The sequence below is a fragment of the Cervus canadensis genome, chromosome 1, assembly GCF_019320065.1.
Source record: "Cervus canadensis isolate Bull #8, Minnesota chromosome 1, ASM1932006v1, whole genome shotgun sequence".
Classification (NCBI taxonomy): Eukaryota; Metazoa; Chordata; class Mammalia; order Artiodactyla; family Cervidae; genus Cervus; species Cervus canadensis.
The window spans coordinates 107656460-107678263 of NC_057386.1; the positions used below are offsets into that span (position 1 = coordinate 107656460).

A 21804-nucleotide genomic window follows, 5' to 3' on the forward strand; every position below is an offset into this window, starting at 1 on the left:
CAACATTCGGGGCTTGTCCGGCGCCACCGCCATCGCCCACCCCACCCCCCACGACGACCCACTGCTCACGCTGGATGCCGCCACGGGCGCGCCTGACGCGCTGGCCCGGAGCTCGCGCCCGTGTCTCCCTCCCGTGCAGCCTTTGGCTCCCGAGTCCCCAGTGCCAGCCACGGGACGGGGGACAGGGTCACGGGATGGGGCCGCGAGGGTCGCCAGCCTCCCGCTGCTGGCCAGCTCCGGTCCGGGCACCTGCTCCCACCCGCGGGCTCGTGTAGGGGGCGGGGACCGTGCCCCATCCCATCGCCATGGAGGAGGAGGCCGGGGCAGCCTCGTGGTGCAGGCGCACCCCGCCGAGCCCCCCACCCCCGGAACCCGTCGTCGGTGGGGCCGGAGGCGCGCCCCTCCAGCAAACAGCAGTAGCACACCGCACAGTGGGCCTCCTGCCAGCACCACTCCTTTCGGCCAGGCCCTTTCCTCAGACGGGAAAACCCAGGCAGAGACAGAGCCTGCCTGGGACCTATGAGAGCCAGGTCTGCACAGCCCTCACCCCCGGCCCCCTCAGTGAGGGAGCTGAAGATTGGGGTTGGGGAGGCAGACGGTGAGATCACGTCCGCCGGGGCTGGGGTCCGTATCCTGGGGTGGGACCGTGGGAGGGATGGAGGGTCTGCAGACAGGGGCTCCTTGCTGGCTTCGGGCAGCCTCCCTTTGGTCTGCAGGACCGGCCCCCTGGCCTTGCGGGGTGGGGAGGATGTGCCTTGCTGTGGAACCACACCTGAGGGCCAGCCGAGAGTGCAGAGGAGGAGCTGGCCGGAAGGGCGGGGGCCTCGCGGATGGGCATGGGCCAGTGCGCCCTGATCCCCAGCACAGGCTGCAGCCAAGAGCCGGGCCCCACTCCAACCTGGGCCAAGTGCACGCGGAGCCGGTTGGTCTGAGGGACCGAGGGGTTCATCCCGCCCTCTGGGACTCGGGGCCAGGCTTGGCCCGGTGACCGCTGGGGAAATCGAGACCGGCTCCCTTGCTGGACCGCAGAGGTCCCGCGGCCACGCCACCAAGGGTCCACCACGCCAGCGGCCCGCTGACAATTGAACGGCCAAAGTAGATTAACCCGGGTGCTAATCCCCGCTAATGGCTTCAGAATCCCCGGCGCCCGGCGGCTAAGCCGGCCTTTCTCCGCGGCGCGGCCGGCCCTCCCCGGCGGCCCCAGCCTGCGGCCGCGCGATGCTATCTCGGCCCCGCGGCGCTAATCCTCGCGCTTGCTTTCTTCCCGGGCCCGCTCGAGATCGGCCGATCGGCGCTTGATTATGGCCGCTCTCGAGGGCCCCTTTGTGCCGTGGGCCTTAAATCCCCTAATTCCGTGATAAAGGAGGCATTAGAGGGCGTTCGCTGCAGAGAAAGGCACCGGCATGAAAGAAAGCAATCAGGGAGTCCTGATGGCCTGGCCGCCGGGCCGGGAGGGGGCGGGGTGCGCGCTGCAGGGAAAAGGGGAGGCAGTGCCCCCCCACCCCGCCGGGTCCCGGCCGCCTTCACCATCCCCGAGCGGCGCCCGGGGCCCTCCGCCGCCTCCACCCTCCCTGGCGGCAGAAGAGCCGTGCTCGCCGTCTCCTCTCTAGCCGCACGTTGGCTGTGCCGGGACCTGACTTCCAAACTCGCCCTGGGCCTTGCTGGGCCCGCCTGGCGCCCTAGCCTCTGCCTGTCCGAAGCCAGTGGTTTCTCCGCACTGAGGTCCCGGTCCCTGGCCCCTGATGCTCCTCCCGCCCCACTGCTCCCTCCCTGGAGGCCCCGCCCCCGCCATCCACCGCCTCTTTGGCACTGACCAGTTTTGACCAGTCCTGGAAGCAACTTGGTCTGCTCTTCAGTCCGGGAGACAGAAGTGAGGGCGGTCAGGAGCCACTGGGACCGCAGAGGGGGTTGGGCAGGGGCAGGGGCAGGTGGGGTGAGCAGGGAAGGCCGCTCTGCGGAGGCCACACTGAACCCCAGGACCCTGCCGAGAGCGCTGGGCCGCTGGCGGAGCTGTCTGCCACCTGGGCAACGGGAGGGAGAGGGCAGCCGGAGAGAGGTGTTTGAGTCCAGGGGCCGGAGGAGCATGGCGAAGAGGCGGCTGATCCTCTTATCCTGAGCAGGAGAGCTCCGTGATTGGATCTGTGTGCAGACAGAGAGGGGGTCAGGCCAGGAAAGTGGCCGGGAGTGCGTCCGAAGGCCGGTGTGGGGCCCAGGTGGCCGGGCATTGGCACCAACGCTGAGGACTGTGTTAGGACCGGTGAGGTGTCCCGGTGGGCGGGGCAGCGTCCCGCATGAAGTCTGGTGCTCAGGCAGCTCTGAGGGCAGGGGGTGTCAGGGAGGCTAGTTGGACCACTTACCTGGGTGGGCAGGTGTGCATTTAGCACGGTGGACGGCAGTGTAATCGCGGTTTACCCAGGTGGTGAGGCGGGCCATTTACCAAGGGGGACAGTGGGTCCGTGTGGACCAGCAGGTGGTATCATGGAGGCGACTGGGGCTCTGTCCCGACCACTGGAGTGCCCCTCGCCCATCCTGCACCCCTGGTTAGCGCCCAGTGGCGGCCCAGCTGCGTCCACCTGGGAGTGTTGCCCTGGGTGATGGGGCCACGTGCATCGTGGGGACTCAGAGCTGGAGCCTGAATCCTCGAGACTTGAGATCTGAAGCCACCATGTCTGTCCCAGGGCCTTCTTGGTGAGCCTCCCTGCCCTCCCCCGGCTCTGTCCCGCTGCCAGGTTGCCCACCCACGTCCCCCCTTTTGGTCAGCTTCCCAGCAGGCAGTGCTCTCAGTGTGCAAACCGATAGTCACCCCGTGCTTCTGTGTCCCCCAAAAAGAGATGTTGAGGCCCTCAGCCTTGGCATTGACCCCCTTCTGGTTTCTACTGTTCATACCCAGTGTTCCCAGGTTTTCTTCCAAATATATTGTTCCGAGTTTATCATTGCTATCCACTGGAGGATTAGTCCAAAGCAAGTGACTACCATTAGGAGAAGTGTAACTCGGCTCACTCATTTTAATATCTTTTGAGGCTTTGCTAAATTGGCAAATTGCTACTTTTTTTTCTTTTTTTGGCCAGTGATGAAGACTGAATCCTTTCCCTCTAAGATCAGAAACAACATGAGAATGCCCCCCCTCCCCGTTGTTGTCCAGCCATTTACTGGAGGTTCTAGTCAGGGACCTGCCAATGCAACAGACAGAGGTTCAATCCCTGGACCAGGACAACCCCTGGAGGAGGCAATGGCACCCACTCCAGGACTCTTGCCTGGAGAATCCCATGGACGGAGGAGCCTGGTGGGCTGCAGGCCACGGGGTCGCAAGAGTCGGACACGACTGAGTGCACACACACTGGCCAGGGAACTCAGGCGGGAAGATGGAGCAGAAGGCGGCAGTGCTGTGAAGCGAGAAGCACAGTTTCTGTTCACAAGCGCCGTTATCTTGTATATAGAAACCTTTTAAATCCACAAAAAATTATTAGAATAAACAAATTCTGCAGGTTGCAAGATAACAAGATCAATGTACAAAATCACTTGTATTTCTATACACTTGCAGTGAGCAGTTCAACAATGAAATAAAATCATTCCACTTACAATAATCCCCAAAAGAACAAAATACTGAAGGATAACTTTAATCAAAGAAGTGGGAAAAAAAAAATGTGTACTCTGAAAATTACAAACACTAGTGAAAGAAATTCCAGATGATCTAAGTAAGTGGAAGAAGTCCTATGTTCATGGATTGTTAATGTTGTTTAGATGGCAAGACTCCCCAAATGGATCTTCAGATTCAATGTTATCTCTATCAAAATTCCAGCTGGTCTCTTCAAATAAACTGACGAGCTGGTCCTAAAATTCACAAGAAAGTTCACGAGAACCATAATAGTCAAATCAATGTTGAGGGAAAAAAAAAAAAGCTGCGGAACTCACACTTGTCAATCTCAAACCTCCAAATCTCAATCTCAACTGCAAAGCTCCAGTAATCAAGAGAGTATAGGTAAGGACCTCCCTGGTGGTACAGTGGATAAGAATCCACCTGCCAACGCAGGGGACACGGGTTTGACCCTGGGTCCAGGAAGATCCTACATGCTGGGAGCAACCAAGCCTGCATGCCCCAACTACTGAAGCCTGCATGCCTATAGCCTTTGCCCCACAACAAGAGAAGGCGCTGCAGGAAGAAGCCCCATTCGATGCAACTAGAGAGAGGCCCATGCAAAACAACAAAGATCCAGGGCAGCCAATAATTAATAAAGCAGTTAAAAAAAAAAAAAAACTACGGGTAGACATGTAGATAAATGGAGCAGGACTCAGAATCCAGAAATAAGTCCTCACGTTTATGGTCAATTGATTTGCAACTGGGTTGAGGGGGATACAATTCAACAGGGAAAAGAATAATCTTTTCAGCAAATGGGACTGGGACAACTGGAAACTGGATATCCAAATGCAAAGAATGAAAGTTGGGTCTTTACCTACATCATGGACAAAATTTAAAAGGGGTCAACGTCAGAGCGGCCCCACGCAGGTCTGGGGCCAGTCCTTCAGCTGGGGCTGCTCTGCATGTCCTTCCTGTGGCTGCTGCAGCAAGCATCCCTAGATGGGAGAGGAGCTGTGTCACCCAGCTGTGGGACCCGGCCTCAGAAACCACAGGGTCATTTCTGCCTCCTAGCGGTTAGAAGAGAGTCACTAAGTCAGTGCACATACAAAAAAAGGGACATTAGATGTCACCTCTTGAAGGGAGGCGTGCAAGGATTTGCTGACAGGTTTGAAGAGCATCACATCAGTGGAGAGATGGCACGTCCACCTAGGTGGGTAGGGGTGTAGGTAACCCATTTATCAAGGTGGGGTGCCAGGCAGGGGTTAGAGGTTTCCAGGAGATCTTGAGTCTGTCCCAAGCATAGTGACTGAATGTTCCTTGGTGCTGAAATGGGACATGGAGCAGGCGCTTAGGGAGATGCCAGCCTGGAGCAGAAGGAGCAGTCAGGCTGAAGTTATCACCTGGGGAGTCCTTGCCACACAGGTGGCGTCTGAAGGTTCAAGGTTGTAAGAGGTCACCAAGGGTGAGGATGGAGAGGGATGAAGGAACAGCCAGGACCCAGCCTTCCTGGCCACTGGTCCCGGAGCCCCCATCCTTGAGCAAGTGACTTTGATGGGTTGTTGACTCCCAGGAACTTCTGTGATCTATTGGTAAGCTTGCAGTTCTGTGAGGGAAGTTGGCTGGGAGAGGTTTCTAGGGTGATCCAAAGGGATACATGGGAAGAGATGGGAGGTCGGGGTGGTGTCAGCCATCTTGCAACCATGAGGTGGGCCACTCACAGAGGTGGTGGCTCCTTCCTGGAGCTTCCGGATTAATGAGTCCTGGGCAGTCTGTGTCAGGACTCTTTGTGACAGCAAGTCAGTGGGTTCTGTGGCTGGAAGTCCAGAGTCCTCACTGACACGAGTGGAGTCAACAAGGGAGTTTGAGGAGGGGCGTGTGAGGCGGGAGGAGAGGCACGAGACTGCGTGTTGCCCCCTTCATGGTACCTTCCGTTCACGGAGGCCCCTGCCCAGCGGGGATCTAACCTCACACAGTGACTGGTTAGCTCACGGAGCATCTGAAAGTTAGGTCGCAATGATGTCAGTTTAGAGCTCAGAGGTCGGGAAACCGAGGTATGGGGTGGGGTGGACTGAAGGAGCCTCTCCTGGAGCCCGGAAGGGACAGCTGGGGCAGAAGCCAGACCGTCTGCAGCCCGGTCCCGCGAGTCGCACACTAACTTTTCGGCGGTCTGGAGACAGCCTGAAGCATAAGTCCTGCGGGCTGTCCCAGGCTGCATAGATGAAGGTGGACAGGCTTCCTGGAATCTGGCAAAGTGCGGGTCGGTCCCCCGCGATGTTGGACAGAATGACCCAGAGGGAGGCTGAAGAGTGGGGGTGTGGGCACCAGTCAGCTCCCAGGAAGCCTGGCTCTGCGGGGGTGGGGGGGTGGGGGGTGATAATGGTTTGGGGGTGGATTCTGGGACACAGAGGAAAGCAGACAGTCCCTTTCCGCGGAGCCCCGGATGGCGCCGGGTGGGCTCTGTCACCCAGGAGAGAAGGCAGAGAATTGAAGGCATGGGGCTGCGGGTTTGGGGATGGGCAGAGACAGCTTCCGCCTGCGCCCCGTCTCCTCCCCAAGGTTGAGATCCAGTTCCTGAGTATGGGAGCGGGCAGTCGGGCTGAGTGCAGCGGACGGCGGGGTTGCCCCGGGTGCTGGGCCCCGTTTGAGATCGCAGCTCAGGACACTGCCGTTTGGGGGGTTTCTCCAGCCTCGGTCCTCCGCCCCGGTGGGGTGCGGAAGGGGACGCAGAACCAGCCCCTGGGCGCGGCGGCTACGGGACCAGGCACCCAAGGTCTGCCGGGTGGGGGTGTCCTCGGGCCGCTGGGCCGGGGCCGGCGGGCAGTGGGGGCGGCCCTGCGTGCGCCTGCCAGCCTTGCGGGTCGGGGGCACGGGCTCGGGGCAGGGAGCTCCCGGTCGCCCCTCCCGCCGCCGCCGCCGCCAGGGATTAGCCCGCTCCTGGCCGTGCGGCGGGATTAGCCCGAGTGGACGCGGCGCCCAGCCCGGGGATTACGGAGCGGACCCCACCCCCCCTCGCCCCCCGACGGATATATTCCCGCGGCTGCGGCGGCGGCGGCGGCGGCGGCGGCGGGCGGGCGGGCGGCATGGCGGCTGCGAGGGGCGCGCCGGGCCGCGGGGCACCCGGGCGGCCCTGCCCCTTCTCCATCGAGCACATTCTCTCCAGCCTGCCCGATCGTAGCCCTCCGGCCCGGGCCGCCCGCCCGCCGCCCGTCCCTGACAGCGAGAGCCCCTCGGAGCTGGGGGAGCCCGGGGCGCCGGAGGCCGCGCGCTGCGCCTGCTGCTGTTGTTGCGGCCCCCGCGGGCCCCCGGAGACAGACGCGCGGCTGGGTGAGTGGACGCGGGGCGCGCGGGCTGGGTGGGTGGGCGTGAGGCCCCCGTGGCGAGGGCGCAGGGCGAGGGGAGCCAGCCCGCCGGCCCGCGCCTCACCACGCCCTCGCCCGGCAGGCGCGCGGCTGGCGTGGCCGCTGAGGCTGACACCCGCGGCGCCCTTGCCCTGGGCCGCGCCCCCCGGGGGCCCCGGGGCGCAGCCAGGCGCGGGTGTCCCGGGCCCGCCGCGGCGCACGCGGCGTCACCGCACCATCTTTAGTGAGGAGCAGCTGCGGGCGCTGGAGGCCCTCTTTGTGCAAAACCAGTACCCCGACGTGGGCACGCGCGAGCGCCTGGCCGGCCGCATCCGCCTGCGCGAGGAGCGCGTGGAGGTGGGTGCCCGCCGCCTCGGGAGAGCGGCTCCGCACGGCGGGCGGAGGCGCCGAGGCCCGGGAGCTGAGGGGCGGCCGGCGGGGCTGGGCCGCGGCGGAGGTCAGGCTCCCTTATTTTTAAACACCCCACCCGCCCCTGACGAATCAAGCCCGCGTCCGCGCGCCGGAATTCGGGGGGCTCGGAAGAGCGCGGGGCTGCAGGAGGGGCACTGGTCGGCGGAAGCGGGGGGAAGGGATTCCGGCCCCGGGCCCTCGGCAGGGGATGACGGACGGGAGCAGCCGCCCGGAGGCCCCCGTCCGCCCGCACTTGCGTCCCGAAGACCCGGCCGGACCACTTGGGACCCGCGCGGGACCTGGGTCTGCGCTGGGCCCGCCTGAGCGCACCTCCTCCTCAGGTCTGGTTCAAGAACCGCCGGGCCAAGTGGCGACACCAGAAGCGCGCGTCGTCCTCCGCGCAGCTCCTATCCGGACCCAAGAAGCCCCCGAAGGAGGGCTGCTGAGGGCGCCAGAGTTACCCCCGGCGTGGAGGCGTCCTCTGGGGCCGGCCCGGGGAGCGCACAGCCCGACCTTCATAGGAAGGTGGGAGAGGACGCCAGCCTCCAACTCGGGGCCCCGGAGCTGACCGCGGGAGCCCCTCTGCGAGCGACTGCGGCCACCCGCCCTGCGGTGGGTTCCAGAGCGCGGGGCTGCCCCATGCGCTGTGCACCCTCCGTCCCAAGGGCGACTGGGCAGGAGGGCTGGGGAGATCGGGGAGGGGTGGGGAGCGGGGTACAGAGTAGGCCAACCTCCTCACCCCCATCACACTCCGCGGGGCAGGAAGCCACCCGGCGACCCCAGCTGCCTCTTGTCAACACGGGCACCCAACACCCGCGCGTGCGCGGGGGGAGGGCGGCGGAGTTCTGCTCATCAGGGACTCGGCCCCCAGGACCCAGCCACGGCCCTCCCCTGCATCCGGGGCCTGGGAGCCCCAACCCCTAGAATGAGAAGGTTGGTGAAGTCACCTCCAGGAGGCCCTTTCCCACCCCTGAGTCCTGTGAGTCTTGTGTGGATCCCGAGAAACAAACGAGTTACTGAAACCTCGGGGAAAGCAGTCCAGGCTGAAGTCCTCCACGGCTGCGTGCCACACTGGCGGGGACCTGGCCCTCCTCTCCTTCCCAGGGAGTGGGGACCGGTGCGCCCTCAGTCCCTGTGCCAGGCTGCCCCCAGCAGAGCGGATGGCCCCACGATCACGGCCTGGCCCCTGGTCCCTGCACTGGCCTCCGGGAGCTGCTTCTCGGGGGCGGGACCCTTGATTCCTCACTCTGGAGGTTTCCATGCAGGTGTGTCTTCCTCCATCACAGCGGCCAGCCTCTGTCACCCTGCGGGGCCCAGCCAGTTCAACTGGGGAGGGCCCCCCACCCCCCTTGGAGAGTGTCTGCTCTGCCCTCTGCCATCCTACCCCCAGGGTGAAGGACAGCGTGAAGACAAGGCTTCAGTCCCCAAGTTGGCACCTGACACCCACGCCATCTGGCGTGGGGACTTTGTTCTGCCTCCTCATGCGTCCTGGACGGAATGGGGGTGGGCAGCATCTGGCGGGAAACACAGTCCCTCATGGAAGGTCTAGAAGCCAGGGCTGCGGCTCCCAGGACCCTCCAGGGCAGGTGAGAACACAGGGCGTGTGGGGTCCCGGCCAGGACAGCAGCCCTCGCCCCCCCCCCCAACACACACACAGGATGCACACTTCCAGCTGTCACGGAGCTCATCTCCATCACTCCTGGCCTTATCCCTGGAGATTGCACAGCCTGCCTGCAGGGCTTCCGCCCAAGCTGGGACACCCCACTCCCCTGGTCCCAGCCCTTGTCGGCTGACTGGCTTTGTGTCAAGGTGTGGGGCACCCGTGATCAGAGCTCTGTGCCCCGGGACCAGCCACTATGCTGCCCTCCTGGTTTTTCCTTTCTCTCCAGCTGTCTCGGGCAGGCCACCCGCAGCTGCCGGGAACACAGCTGTCCTTGAGGCTGAGCCCACGCTCTCCCGCTCATCTCCATCCGCGCCCTGGTCTGTCTCTTCCACCCTCAGCCTCCAGTCCCAGCTCCATCCCACGGTTACGCCCGCCCCCAGGCCTCTCCCCTGTGCTGGGTAGCTGTCCCTTTGACAGCTCCATTTGGAAGCCCAGGGCTTCTCTAGTCACCCTGTCCCCAGCAGCTCTTGCCAGGCATCCCAGGCACGTGAGCCAGAGAGCTAGCAGCATGCACCCTGCCTCCTCCTCTCTCTCACTCACGAAGCCCAGGCCAAGGCGATGACTCCCCAAACAATCCCAGAATCTGCCTTCTCCCTAGCCTCGACTGCACCAATCATGAGAACTGCCGTCCCCTCTCGACTTGGCCATTGCAGTTGCCTCCAGTTGGTCCACATGCACCCACTCTGATTCCTCTATGACTCATTCTCATAAAACCCGGGATGCAAGTCCAAACCTGCCTCTCCCCTGCCTACAGCACTCCCAGGGCTCCCACGGCTCGCAGAACAAAGACAAAACTCCTCGCTGTGACCCACAACCCGTAACCCACAAGGTCCGTGCAGCCTGGCCCTCCGCTGTGGGCTCCCACCTCGCTGTTCCTTGCACTCTGTGTCTCCTCCCATTGGTCCTTTGCACACGCTCTCCCCTTCCATGTGGTCGTCAATGCCTGTTTGTCCTTTGGGTCTGCAACCACTCCCTTCCAGGGGAAGGTCTCCCGTGTGCCCCCTAGGTAGAAGCCCCTTAGGTAGATGCCCCTGGGTAAGATGCCCCCTGGGTAAGATGCCCCCTGGGTGGGATTCATTTTCCTCGAACCTGCCCGCTGTTTGTTTGTGGGGCGGTCTTTTGCATCTCATGCTCAGCTCCAACAAGGGCAGGAACCATATGGTGGATTTCCTACTGAACTGTACTGAATCCTTCTTGGGGCAGAACTTGCTTGACATAATGTACAACCTCCTTTCGGAAAGAAATGATCGTTCCTGGAAAATGCTCAGACAATTTTCTTGTCCATTTCATTAAGGATCAGCTTTCTGGGAAGCCAATTCGGGCACTTAGGGACCAGACATTTCTTTTCTTGCCTAAACTTTGAATAAAAATTTTGAAGCCAAATATAGCCAACGTTTCTGAAGCGGTGTCTTTGTTAATAGCATAGAAGTGTATATAGTGATTAGGGTAGGGTGAAGTCGCACAGTCATGTCCAACTGTTTGCGACCCCATGGACTGTAGCCCACCAGGCTCCTCTGTCCATGGAATTCTCCAGGCAAGAACACTGGAGTGGGTCGCCATTCCCTTCTCCAGGACATCTTCCCGATCCAGGGATAGAGCCCGGGTCTCCCGCATTGCAGGCAGACGCTTTACCACCTGAGCCACCAGGGAAGCCCATATAGTGATTTCTTGCGAGAAACTGGAATTTCAAGTCCTTCAGATTCCGCAAAACTGGAGTTTTTCGGGGTTAGCTCCTAGCCCGTACCACAGCGCCCTCTGGCGTCCACAGCCCAGAGAGCCGTGACCAGAGCGGGGCGGGACGAAGACCACAGCTCCCATGAGGCGCAGGGCTCGCGGTGACGTCAGTACGTCGGCGAACGCGGCTCTCCCATTGGGCGGCTGTTTCAGGCGTCTGCGCACCTGGCGCGCCCCGCCCCCGCCCCGCCGCGCCTGCGCCGCCCGGGCGCTGCTGGGATAGCGATGGCGTCGCCGGGCGCGCCAGCTCGCCCCCAGCTGGTTCCCGTGGCGTCCGGGCCTCGGAGGAAGCGCGCAGCCGGCGAGGCTGGGGCTGCGACGGGCCGGCAGCGGGTCCTGGACGAAGAGGAGTACATTGAGGTAGCGTTCGGCGCGGACGCCCGCGACTTCCGGGCCCCGCGCTCCTCGCTCCGCGCTCCCCGCCGGTTCCCGACGCTCCGCGCTCCCCCGAGGCGGTGGGGCAGCCTGGGTCCTCGCCCCCGGCGTGTGGACAGGCGGAGGGCCAAGCCGTTGGAGTGTGGGGCTAGCTGTCCGCGCTGTAGGGGGGCCGCGGGGGTGGGTGTGTGCACGCGGTGAGGAGCCGGAAAGACAGGGATCTGTCAGGGAGTCAGCAGGGGTCTGGGGATCTGTCAGGGAGTCAGCAGGGGTCTGGACAGCGGCGGAGAGGCCTTCTTGGGCAGCGGTGGTGGTAGGAGCTAGGGCTGGGGGCCCCGCAAGCCGGCTCCCAGGGTGGCCGCATCGATGAGCGGGTTCGTTTCCTGACACCGCCCCACCGCAGCCAGGCGGGAGATTCGAGGAAGTCACTCAGGTTTGGGAGACAAGTGGGGTGGGCAGGCAGTGGTCTTAGTGGACAGCTGGGCCGGCAGACGCGCAGCTCAGAGGCGAGTCCGGCTGGAGGTGTGAAGCTGGGAATCTCCACCCGTGCTGGTGGTGGGGTGAAAGGATCAGATTGGAAATAGGAGGCCGTGGGCGGGGTGAAGGTGGCAACAGCCAGGTTGGTTCAGCTGATGTGGAGGTGAAGGCGGCAAAGGAGGGTGAAACTCAGGCAGAGCGAGAGAAGGCTTTGAAGGTGCTCTGGTCAGGACTCCATGGTCTCAACTGCCGCAGGTCCGGGTTCAATCCCTGGTCGGGAACCAAGATCCCATGTCGCACAAGCACACAGCAGGGCCAAAAAAAAAAAAAGGAAAAAGGAAGTGTTCCCAAGCTCTGGGGATCTTTGGGCTGAATGGAGGTTGGGGTCTCAGCACACACTCTGTGGGGTAAGCAGCCGGGGGAGGCAGACAGAGGCTCTGACTTGCGATCTGACCTGTCCTTCAGGGCCTCCAGACAGTCATCCAGAGGGACTTCTTTCCTGACGTGGAGAAGCTGCAGGCACAGAAGGAGTACCTGGAGGCCGAGGAGAATGGAGACCTGGAGCGGATGCGCCAGATCGCCATCAAGTTCGGCTCCGCCCTGGGCAAGATGTCCCGAGAGCCCCCACCACCCTGTGAGAGGAGTCCCGTGGGGCCGGGCATGGCTGCTCGCTGAACCGATGCTTCAGGCCCCCTGACCTCACCCCCTCTGTCCCCCAGATGTCTCGCCGGCCACGTTTGAAACCCCTGAGCTACACACGGGCCCCAGCGTGGTGGGCAGCAAGGCCAGGGCCCGGGGCCGTGGCCTGGAGGACGGTGACGGTGAGTGAGCGTCCCGCTGCCCTTGCGCTGTCGGGCTTGCCTGGGGTGTTCCAGACGCCTGTGCCCTGGGAATCTTGCGTCTGGTCTCCCGGCTGCTCACTGTGCCGCGGGGGACCCACTGTAATATTGTGACTCTTAACACTCGACACCCCTTCTGGGCCTGAGTCAGAGCACACACTTCACCGGCATTCAGCGGATAGGGGGTTGGGCGGCTTGGGGGTGTTGATTCCACCCCTGGGTGTTGTCTGGCGGTGTGGGGTCTCACAGACAGACCCACGGCCAGGCAGAGGGTGTCCGGGACTGAGCAGGTGCACAGTGGTGTTCACGCCATGGCGCCCTGGACAGGAGAGGCCGCAGAGGAGGAGGCGGCAGAGCCGCTGCCCAGCCTGGACGTTTTCCTGAGCCGGTACACCAGCGAGGACAACGCCTCCTTCCGGGAGATCATGGAGGTGGCCAAGGAGAGGGGCCGGGTGCGCCATGCGTGGCTCTACCAGGCTGAGGAGGAGTTTGAGAAGGTGCCTGGGGTGGGGTAACGGTGCTCTCTCAGGGCGGGCTTCCTGGGCCAGGGCTCGGGGCCTCCCTGACCCTTGTTCCCCCATGGCACAGAGGCAGAAGGACAGTCTCGCGCTCCCGTCGGCCGAGCACCAGGCGGTCGAGAGCGGCCAGGCCGGAGTAGAGACCTGGAAGTACAAGGCCAAGAACTCCCTCATGTACTACCCAGAGGGTGAGCGTAGGGCAGGGCCTGCGGGGTGGACTGGTCTCCAGGGTGTGTTCCTCTCTGGGCCTTCAGGGGTCCAGATTCTCAGGGCAGCCGGCGGTGGGGGAGTTGGGGGGGTGGGGTCTGTAGGCGGAGTCAGCACAGGCGTGCGCGCCCAGGCTGTGCTCGGTGGGGACCAGCTCATCTCCCTCGGGCCTGCCCCCCTGACGCCATGGGCTTTGCTCCCTCCACCAGGCGTCCCCGACGAAGAGCAGCTGTTCAAGAAGCCACGGCAGGTGGTGCATAAGAACACGCGCTTCCTCAGGGACCCCTTCAGCCAGGCCCTCAGCAGGTCGCAGCTGCAGCAGGCGGCCGCCCTTAACGCACAGGTGAGGGCTGGGCCAGCAGCTCTCTGCTCAGGCGTCCTTGGGCTCGGCAGGGCTTGGCAGCACAGTCAAGGCTGGCTCTGTTCTCCGTCCCGGGGTTTGAGGTCAGGTCCTGTTTTGGTCAGACAGGTGGGTCAGGTGTGTGCCAGCCTGTGGGGCAGGGGTAAGAGAGAAGGGAGGCAGCGTGCAGCTGGACTCGCGGGCTGGGCCAGGCTCGGGGTGGCGGACTACAGAGCTGACCCTGGGAGTCGTGCAGGGCAGTGACTCCAGTGATCGGGGGGGTTGGAAGGGAGGCCGGAGCGGGGGGCACTGTTTCGGAGGTCTTCACAGATGCCTTGCCCCACCCCCCGCCCCGGGCCTCAAGTCAGGGGCCCCCAAAGCTAGCAGGTGTCAGGAGTGGCCCTTGTGGAAGGCCGGGGCGCATCCCTTGGCCGCTGCTCCGACAGGCCTTGGCAGTGCTGGGGTCCTCCTCACTTGCCCTGGGCTTGAGCAGTGTCTGCGCCTCAGCCCGCGGTGCGGCCTGGCCCTGACCCCACCTCCCCTCTGGCTTCAGCACAAACAGGGCAAGGTGGGCCCCGACGGCAAGGAGCTCATCCCCCACGAATCCCCCCGAGTCGGCGGCTTTGGATTCGTCTCCACGCCTTCTCCTGCGCCTGGTGAGAGACGTGCCCTCTGTGGGACTACTGGGGCCTGCCCACACCCCGGGGCCCAGGGTCGCATTCATGCAGCGCCAGGCTCTCAGATGGGCCCGACCTCAGACGCCTGGCGCCGTCCTGTGTGGACGCGTGTGTGGAAACCAGGCTTAATCTGCAGGAAGTGGGGTGCACCTGGGCCCCCTGGGGCTGCATGAGGGCCCTGCAGGTGGGCAGGCCGGGCCTGAGGGATCCTGGGGGCATGTACGCCTCTCAGGCTGCCCACTCGTGCTCCCGCCGGGGGTCCCTGTCAGTCCTGGGGTGACGTTTCCAGGTCGTGGGTCTCAGGCCAGCAGGTGTGCGGAGCTGACATACCTAAGTGAGCTCACGAGGTTCGGGGCGGCCTCCTGGGCATGTGATGGCCTCCGGGCCTGGGAAGGCACCGCGGTTTGACCAGACTCGGGGTGGGGGCTTCACCTGGAAGACTCCAGATCTCCGTGGGTGTCCTCTGGGGCTCCCCGGCCCTGTGGTAGCCTGAGGGTCCAGCTGCCCAGCCCGGCTCCTCTGGAGGCCCCTCCCCCGGGCCGGCCGCCGGGACCCTCTCACAGGCAGACACAGCGGGGCACCACCCTGGGAAGGAGGGGCCAGCGGCCCGCGTTGGTGGCCCCTGGCTGAGGTGGCTGTGGGCGGTCCCCATGCAGGTGTGAGTGAGTCTCCGCTGATGACCTGGGGGGAGGTCGAGAACACGCCCTTGAGAGTGGAAGGGTCGGACACGCCCTACGTGGACAGGACGCCGGGGCCAGCATTCAAGGTGGGTCGGCGTGGTGGGTGGGGGGCCGCATGGGTGTACGGGGATCTGCCGTGCTCTCGTGGCTGTGCACAGCGGACGGGGCTGATGCTGGGGCGGGCACCATGGCCCCTTGTGAGGTCTGGGCCTCCGCTGAGGACCGGTGTGGACGGGGCTTGGGCCTGGCTGGGAGACGGGTGGGGAGCCCCCGTGGCCCCTGGGAGCCTGCAGGTCCAGAGGACGGGGCTGTTCAGAGACGGGGGTCTTGGGCCAGGAGCTCCCCTGCAGCCTGCAGCCGGGGAGGAGCCCCGAAACCCTAGCATCCATCGGACGCAGCTGTGCCCTCGGGATGGCTGAGTCCTTGCAGAGGGAGGCCTCTGGTTACGGGGGATCCAGACTGGGTGGCCCCTGCCAGGGTCCCAGGAGCAGTCAGCGTGGGGGTTCCCGAGGCCGGACCCCTACAAGGGAGGCCCTTTGTGGGCCAGGCAGGCAGGGGATTTGGGTGGTAGGTGGTGTGTGGGGACGGGGAGGCCCAGGAAGGTGCCAGCGTGTGGCTGGTAGGGCCCGAGTGGCTCTGGGAAGGCAGGTCCGTGATGTCGCGGGATTTGTGGGGAAAGCCAGCACTGGGCGTGGCTTGTGAGGGAGGCGCCCGGAGCCTCAGGAGTACTGTGGAGTGCCCGTGGGGGTCGCCCCGAGACCGAAGGGTCCAGGATCACTTCACCTGCTTTGAGAACCCAAAGAACCAGCGCAGGGTCTGGAGTCCAGGTTGTCTGTGGAGCAGGGCGGGGTCCTCTCGGGACGGCAGTACGCAGTGAGGTGTGGAGAGACAGCGTCAGTCACCGTAGTGACAGCCGTTATAGCAGCAGCTCCAGGAGCAGGGAGCTGCAGCAGGGGCTGAGGGGTGGGCGCTCCCCCTACAGCGGGGATCCCTCCAGAACCCAGATTGCCCTCGGGGCCCTCAGCCTGGGATGCTACAATAGTTGGGAAAAGCCTGGGGACCGCTGTGTGCACCGAGGCATTAAAGTCCGCCGCCGTGGCCGGCGGGTCAGGACCAGGGCAAGGGGGCGACGGAGCCCTCTTCTCGCAGGCGTGTGGAGACAGGAACAGCCGGTTCCTTGGTGCACAGCAGGACAGGTTCAAGGGAGACGAGAACGCTGAGCGTTAAGACAGCGAGCGTGAGCCTCAGGCCCACGCGCCAGGGAGGCAGGAAAGGGGTGTCCATGCGGCCGCAGAGGGAGAAGCCGGGAAGGGAGTGGGCGCTGGGCCCTGGGCATCTCTCAGCGCAGTGGGAGCCCTCCAGGGTCTGACTGCAAGCTGACAGCCAGACAGCGGGAGGGTGTGTGATGTGGTAACACAGCCAGCATGCTGTGTGAGCAAGAGAGGGAGCACAGAGCCGGTGAGAAGATGGGCCAGGACGTGTATCTTGAAGTTCTTTAAAGAAACGCAGAAGCCATCGCACCTGGTAGCCAGCGGAAAGCAGGCTGAACAGGGCCTTTCCCAGACGGTGGTCCCAGTGCCTGGCTGGGTGGTGCCAGCTTCACAAGAACCCGGCGCAGGGGGTGGGCCACTCAGGGTGGGGGTCAGGAGGCTGACGACCCGCGACGAGCCTGCCTGCCGTCCTCTAGATCCTGGAGCCGGGCCGCAGGGAGCGGCTGGGCCTGAAGATGGCCAACGAGGCCGCTGCCAAGAACCGGGCCAAGAAGCAGGAGGCCCTGCGGAGGGTGACAGAGAACCTGGCCAGGTGAGGGGCGGGCCTCGCGCTCGGCACCGGGGCCTGGGCCCGTGGCTGCGGCTCTGGGCCGGGCCGTCTCCCCTGTGTCTGCAGTGCCCCTCGCACGTCCCTAGCCCCCGTTCTCATGCGTTTCTAAGGGGCGCCTTTAGGCCTTGTCCCCGTAAGCTCCCATCCGCCTGTGGAGTCAGGGTCATCGCCCCCCCCTTGGAGAGGGTCGGGATCCCCTCCAGCCCCACGGCCCAGGGCGCGGCTGTTCAGGATCCCAGCCAGGCACAAGCACGTGTCCCCCAGGCATCTTCCCGGGGAATGAGGGCCCTGCTGCTGGGCAGGCCTGACCCTGCCTCTCGCCACGCCTTCCGCATTGCAGCCTCACCCCCAAGGGCCTGAGTCCCGCCATGTCTCCAGCCCTGCAGCGCCTGGTGAGCAGGACGGCCAGCAAGTACACGGATCGAGCCCTGCGGGCCAGCTATACCCCGTCCCCTGCCCGCGCCAGCCACCTCAAGACCCCAGCCAGCGGGCCCCAGACCCCGACGAGCACGCCGGCCCCCGGCTCTGCGACACGCACCCCGCTCAGCCAGGACCCGGCCTGCATCACGGACAACTTGCTGCAGCTCCCTGCCCGGCGCAAGGCCTCAGACTTCTTCTAGGGCCTGGCCCTAGGTGTTCCATGGAGCCTGCGGGGCGGCTCTCCGCCCAGCACGGGACTCCAGCTTTCCAAGTCCCCAGGCCCACCAGGCTGATACCCTGTTCTGTAGGACCCCGCCCGTTCTATTTACTTGTTACTAAAGAGAGCCTCCGGCTTGACGAGGGATGCCTCTCTGCCCCAAGGCCACCCTCATACCTGCGTCACCTGCCCAGGGCCGCTGGGTGGTGACCTCAGGGGCCAGGGTGTCCAGCCTTTCCTGCGTGGCTTATGGTGGCACCACCGAGGCGGGGGACCTGCCTTCTGCGCTGAGTTGGCCCCTCGTTCCCCCGTGCCCCCCACTTCTGTTCCTCTTGGGGGGTAGAGCCCTCAGCCATTGTGCCCGCAAGTCCACAGGCTCCCCAACCAGGCCTGACCTGCTGCATACGCGGCTGCTCCCCAGGGGAGGCCCTTCCCAGTGGCCTCAGCCGTCCCTCCTGACTTCCAGCCAGGGCAGGGCTGACCCCGCCCCCTTGCTCCTCTGCTCTGGGCCAGCTCCCCAGGGAGTCCCAGCGGGCTCTTTAAGCCTCAGGTGGGGTCGGGTCCTGCTCAGAGAGGCAGTGTGGGATCCGCTAAGACAAGCCTCTCATACTTGGAGCAGGCACGCCCCAGCAGGCCGTCCTCAGGCTCCCTGGAGGCTGCCTGGGGTCCGGCTGGTCTGCGCTCCTCCACACGGAGCTCCTGCAAGTTCCTGGGCAGAGCCCTGCCTGGGCACCACGGGGGTGGGGCTGGCGCCATGGGGTCAGGAAAGGGCTGTTTTTGAAGGGTGGGCGTGGGCCTGAGGGAGCCCCAGGAAGTGGGGTCGGAGGTCTGGGGGGGCCGCGAGTGAGATGCAGAGGGCGCCCTCCAGGCAAGGCTGTGCCTGGAGGGGGCAAGGGGGCGCTGCCAGAAGTTCTAAAGGGCCAAAGGGTGAGTGGGAGTTGAGGATGGGCTGCCTGAAGGGCGCGGGCGGGTGGGAAGGCAGCGGGGGCCTGGTGGGAGGCCGTGGACTCTGTGCCCACGAGGCCGGCTCCCCGGAGCCCCCGGGACGCAGGGAGTGGGTGCTGAGTCCCAGAGAAAAAGACTCCGCGCGCCTCTCTGCTGTACACTGTGGTTTATTTGGTGGTCAGGGTTTAAGGTCTCTGCTACTAAGTGGAAAAAAGCTAATAGAACGTAATCAAAATAGCGGTTTAATTGACGGACTTTACTTGTTCTTGCACCTGTGGCTTCTTCAGCTCCTACCGCTTACTTAGCCCACGGGGCGCTCACAGAGCCACGCCCCCCAGGCCCTCCACACCGCTAGGTGCTCGCCTTCCCCACCTCAGCTCCGGAGACGTGGTCCTTGGCCCTGGAGGTTTCGGCCAGCCGCTCCTCCACCCGGTCCTCGGTCTCAGGCACCACAAGCAGCCGATGCTGGGTCTTGGCCCCCAATTTGTGCTCAGGCCGGTGCTCAGGCCGCGGGCCGGGCCGGGGGTCCAGCTTGCAGTCAGCCCGGTACTTGCCCTCGCCCTCCCGCTTGAAGGAGGCGGACGCCATGGCCTTGGGCTTGGGGGGCTGCAGCCACGCGTGGCTGAGGATCTCGTCGATGTGCAGGCGCCGGGTGACATCCGGCTGCAGGATGCGGTAGATGAGGTCCTTGCACTCGCCTGTCAGGTTCTTGGAGCGTGGGAAGTCCACGCGGTGCTCCTTCTGGATGCGCAGCATCTTCTTGATGTCGGAGTCGTCGTACGGCATGGAGCCGCAGACCATGATGTAGAGGATCACGCCCAGGCTCCAGATGTCGTACACCTTGGGCTGGTAGGGGATGCCCTGCAGCACCTCGGGGGCCGCGTACGCCGCCGACCCGCAGAAGGTCTTGCTCAGCGTCAGCCGGCCGCTGCCGTCCCGCAGGCAGCGCTTGGAGAAGCCGAAGTCGGACAGCTTGATGTTGAAGTCCTTGTCGAGGAGAAGGTTCTCGCACTTGAGGTCTCTGTGGACGACGTCCAGGTCGTGGCAGTACTTGACGGCCGAGGACAGCTGCCGGAACATCTTGCGTGCCACGTCCTCATGCAGGGCCCCCCGGCACTTGATGAACTCGAGGAGGTCGCCCTGGACCCCGAGCTCCATGACAATGTAGATGCGGCCGTCGGATGTCTCAAAGATCTCGTAGGTCTTGATGATGGAGCGGTGGTTGACGGTTGCCAGGATGTCCATCTCCCGGGGCAGGAATCTCTCCACGAAGTCGGTGGGCGTCTTCTTGCGGTCGATGATCTTGACTGCCACGTTGAACTTGAGGCGCTCAGAGTAGGCGGACTTGACTTTGGCGTAGGAGCCCTTGCCCAGGTTGATGCCCACGATGTAACCCTTCTTCCTCAGGACCGCGGCATCGTCCATGGTGCCCGGAGCGGCCTGCGCCACTGCCCTCTACATCCCCTCCCCTCTCGGGCCAGCGGGCATCGTCCTTGTTAGCACTGCGGGGAGCCGTCTGGCCAGGCTAGGCCTGCACTTGGAGGTGTGGAACGCCCAGCATTGTCCCCGCGTGACTTCAGCCTGTGAAGTCATAAAGCCAGGCTGCCCGGAGTGGGAACTGGCGGGGGACAGGCCCTGGAGCCCTGGAAGGCTGACTGGGCTGACAGAGCCCCGCGGCCTGCCAGAAGGGAGGAAGCTGGCGCCCAAGACTGGAGATCTCGCCGTGCCGCCCTGTGCCAAGTCAGCCCAGGGCCGCCCAGGTCCAGCCAGCGTGCCGGCCCCCCGCCGCTTACCCCTCCTGGGTGTGGGGACTGACCCTGCAGCAGATCCTGTCCCTCGAGGGAGGGCCTCCTTCCCAGCTCGCCTTGAGGTGGGCCGAGCACACCCTCGGGGGCCGGGCCTGGGAGGGGCTGCTCTGATGGGGGAGGGGGCGGAGGGGGCAAGGGCGGCTCGGACCCTCTGAGTGCCCAGCCCGGTGGTGTGGAGCCCTAGTGGGCTGGCGTTCCAAGGGAAGGTAGAGTTGAGGTCCAGGCAGGGAAGGGCCTGGGGGAGGCGGACGCTGTGAGAATGGGTGGGTCCCGGCGTCGGGGTCGGGGGACGTGGAGTAGAGGGTCGGGGGGTGCAGGCTGCAGGAGCTGCCGGGATCCAAGCCCGGCTTTAGGACAGGTCCTGTGAGAGCACGGAGCGAAGGGCGGCCAGAGCCTGTGACCGGGCAAGGGGTGGCTGGCGGGCGCCGGCCTGTGGGGAGGGCACATGATGGGTGGGGCCCGGGGCGGGATCTGGGGCTGGGGAGAGCGTCCTGAATTAGGTCACTTGGGCCTTTGTGAGCGCTGGGAGCCTGGGCAGGCACATCACCTTTGCATCTTAGACCGTCTCTGCACCTAGAAGCAGCGTCAACCTGCTTTGTTCCCACCCCGGGAACCGCCGCCCCCATAGGCTCAGGTCCTTTGTGAGCCCCATGGTCCTGTTGTCCTCGCTGCCCAGGACGGGTGCTCGGGGAGGGGGCATCCTGTGTCTGGGTGGGTGGGAGTGACCCAGAAGCCCCGTGTGGGGGTTCAGCGGGGCTCGCCTGCTGCTGGGAGGGGAGCGTGTGCACATGCCTGGGCCACACAGAGCTCCTGGCAGGAGGCCCAAGCGGAAGGTCCCCAGGCAGGGCAGCCAGGCCCAGAGGCCAGCGGCAGGGACGTACCCGACGCCTGCATTCTTCTGGGGGCTTCAGTAGGAACCAGCGGAACTTCAGAGGGGCCAGCTGCGAGGCCCCCAGCTAGGTGCCCTCCTGGCCTGTCTCCCTTGCCCCCAGGACTCTGTCCGGGGTGCCCTTTGCTGTGGCTCCTGCTCCTCACACCCTACCTCTCCCAGGACACCGTGGCCTCTGGTTCTCCAGGGACGTCAGGCCTGCAGACTCGGGAGAGCAGCAGGGGCCCTGCCCAGAATGTGTGTGTCAGACTGCCGGGGCCCTCGGGGCAGGGTCAAGCTGGACGGGCTTCAGGGTGCTCCCAGCTGCAGGCCTGTGAGTGCCAGACCACAGGCCCAGGGATGCTGCCCTCAGAGCTTTGAGGGTTGGCGTCAGGCCCTGGGTGACAGGAGCGGGCCCTGCTTTCCCGGGGCCCAAGGTGGCTCAGCGTCACCCAGGGCGTGAGTGCCCTGCAGCTGGGCCGTGACAGGCACGCGCAGTGATGGAGCTGGGACTGGACTCGGGGAGGCTGAGGGCTGAGGTCAGGCCCCGTGGAGGATGGGGACAGAGGTGCTGCTGAGGGTCTGAACGGCCAGGTGGTGAGAGTGTGCCGGGCGGGAGGTGCACGGCTGGCCCGGAGGCCGCGCTGAGGGTCCCGGGAGTCGCTGTGGGGTTGAGCCCGGCTGGGGCAGTGGGGCAGCCGGCAGGAGCAGCCGGCGCCTCAGGCCACCTCCGGAGGGCCTCGCAGCGCGGCCTGCACCACGCTGGGTGGGTTCAGGCGGCCGCCCGCCCTCTCTGAGTGGTGCCCCCGCCTGGGAAGCACACAGCAGGTGCTCCTTCCCAAGGCCCCTCCGCCCAGCCTTGCCCCCAGGCCCCAATTGACCACTGCTG

At 64.7% G+C, this 21804-nt stretch overlaps 3 protein-coding genes across 3 annotated transcripts; 2 read left to right on the forward strand and 1 right to left on the reverse strand.

The window, feature by feature from the left end:
- The first annotated feature begins 6657 nt into the window (after positions 1-6657).
- Positions 6658-10352, forward strand: GSC2 (goosecoid homeobox 2). The gene is made up of 5 exons (XM_043489611.1): positions 6658-6901; positions 7019-7272; positions 7668-7938; positions 8592-8912; positions 9216-10352. Exons 1-3 carry the CDS (start codon positions 6658-6660, stop codon positions 7770-7772), a joined length of 603 nt encoding a protein of 200 aa, XP_043345546.1. The 3' UTR covers positions 7773-7938; positions 8592-8912; positions 9216-10352.
- Positions 10353-10913: 561 nt separating this feature from the next.
- On the forward strand, positions 10914-18489 carry ESS2 (ess-2 splicing factor homolog). The gene is made up of 10 exons (XM_043489682.1): positions 10914-11083; positions 12041-12209; positions 12295-12396; positions 12742-12911; positions 13003-13120; positions 13349-13482; positions 14033-14135; positions 14813-14922; positions 16524-16639; positions 16998-18489. The coding sequence occupies exons 1-10, from the start codon at positions 10949-10951 to the stop codon at positions 17275-17277; spliced, it is 1437 nt and encodes a 478-aa protein (XP_043345617.1). The 5' UTR covers positions 10914-10948; the 3' UTR covers positions 17278-18489.
- TSSK2 (testis specific serine kinase 2) lies at positions 18297-19757 on the reverse strand. The gene has a single exon (XM_043489711.1). The coding sequence runs from the start codon at positions 19662-19664 to the stop codon at positions 18591-18593; it is 1074 nt and encodes a 357-aa protein (XP_043345646.1). The 5' UTR covers positions 19665-19757; the 3' UTR covers positions 18297-18590.
- Positions 19758-21804: the final 2047 nt, after the last annotated feature.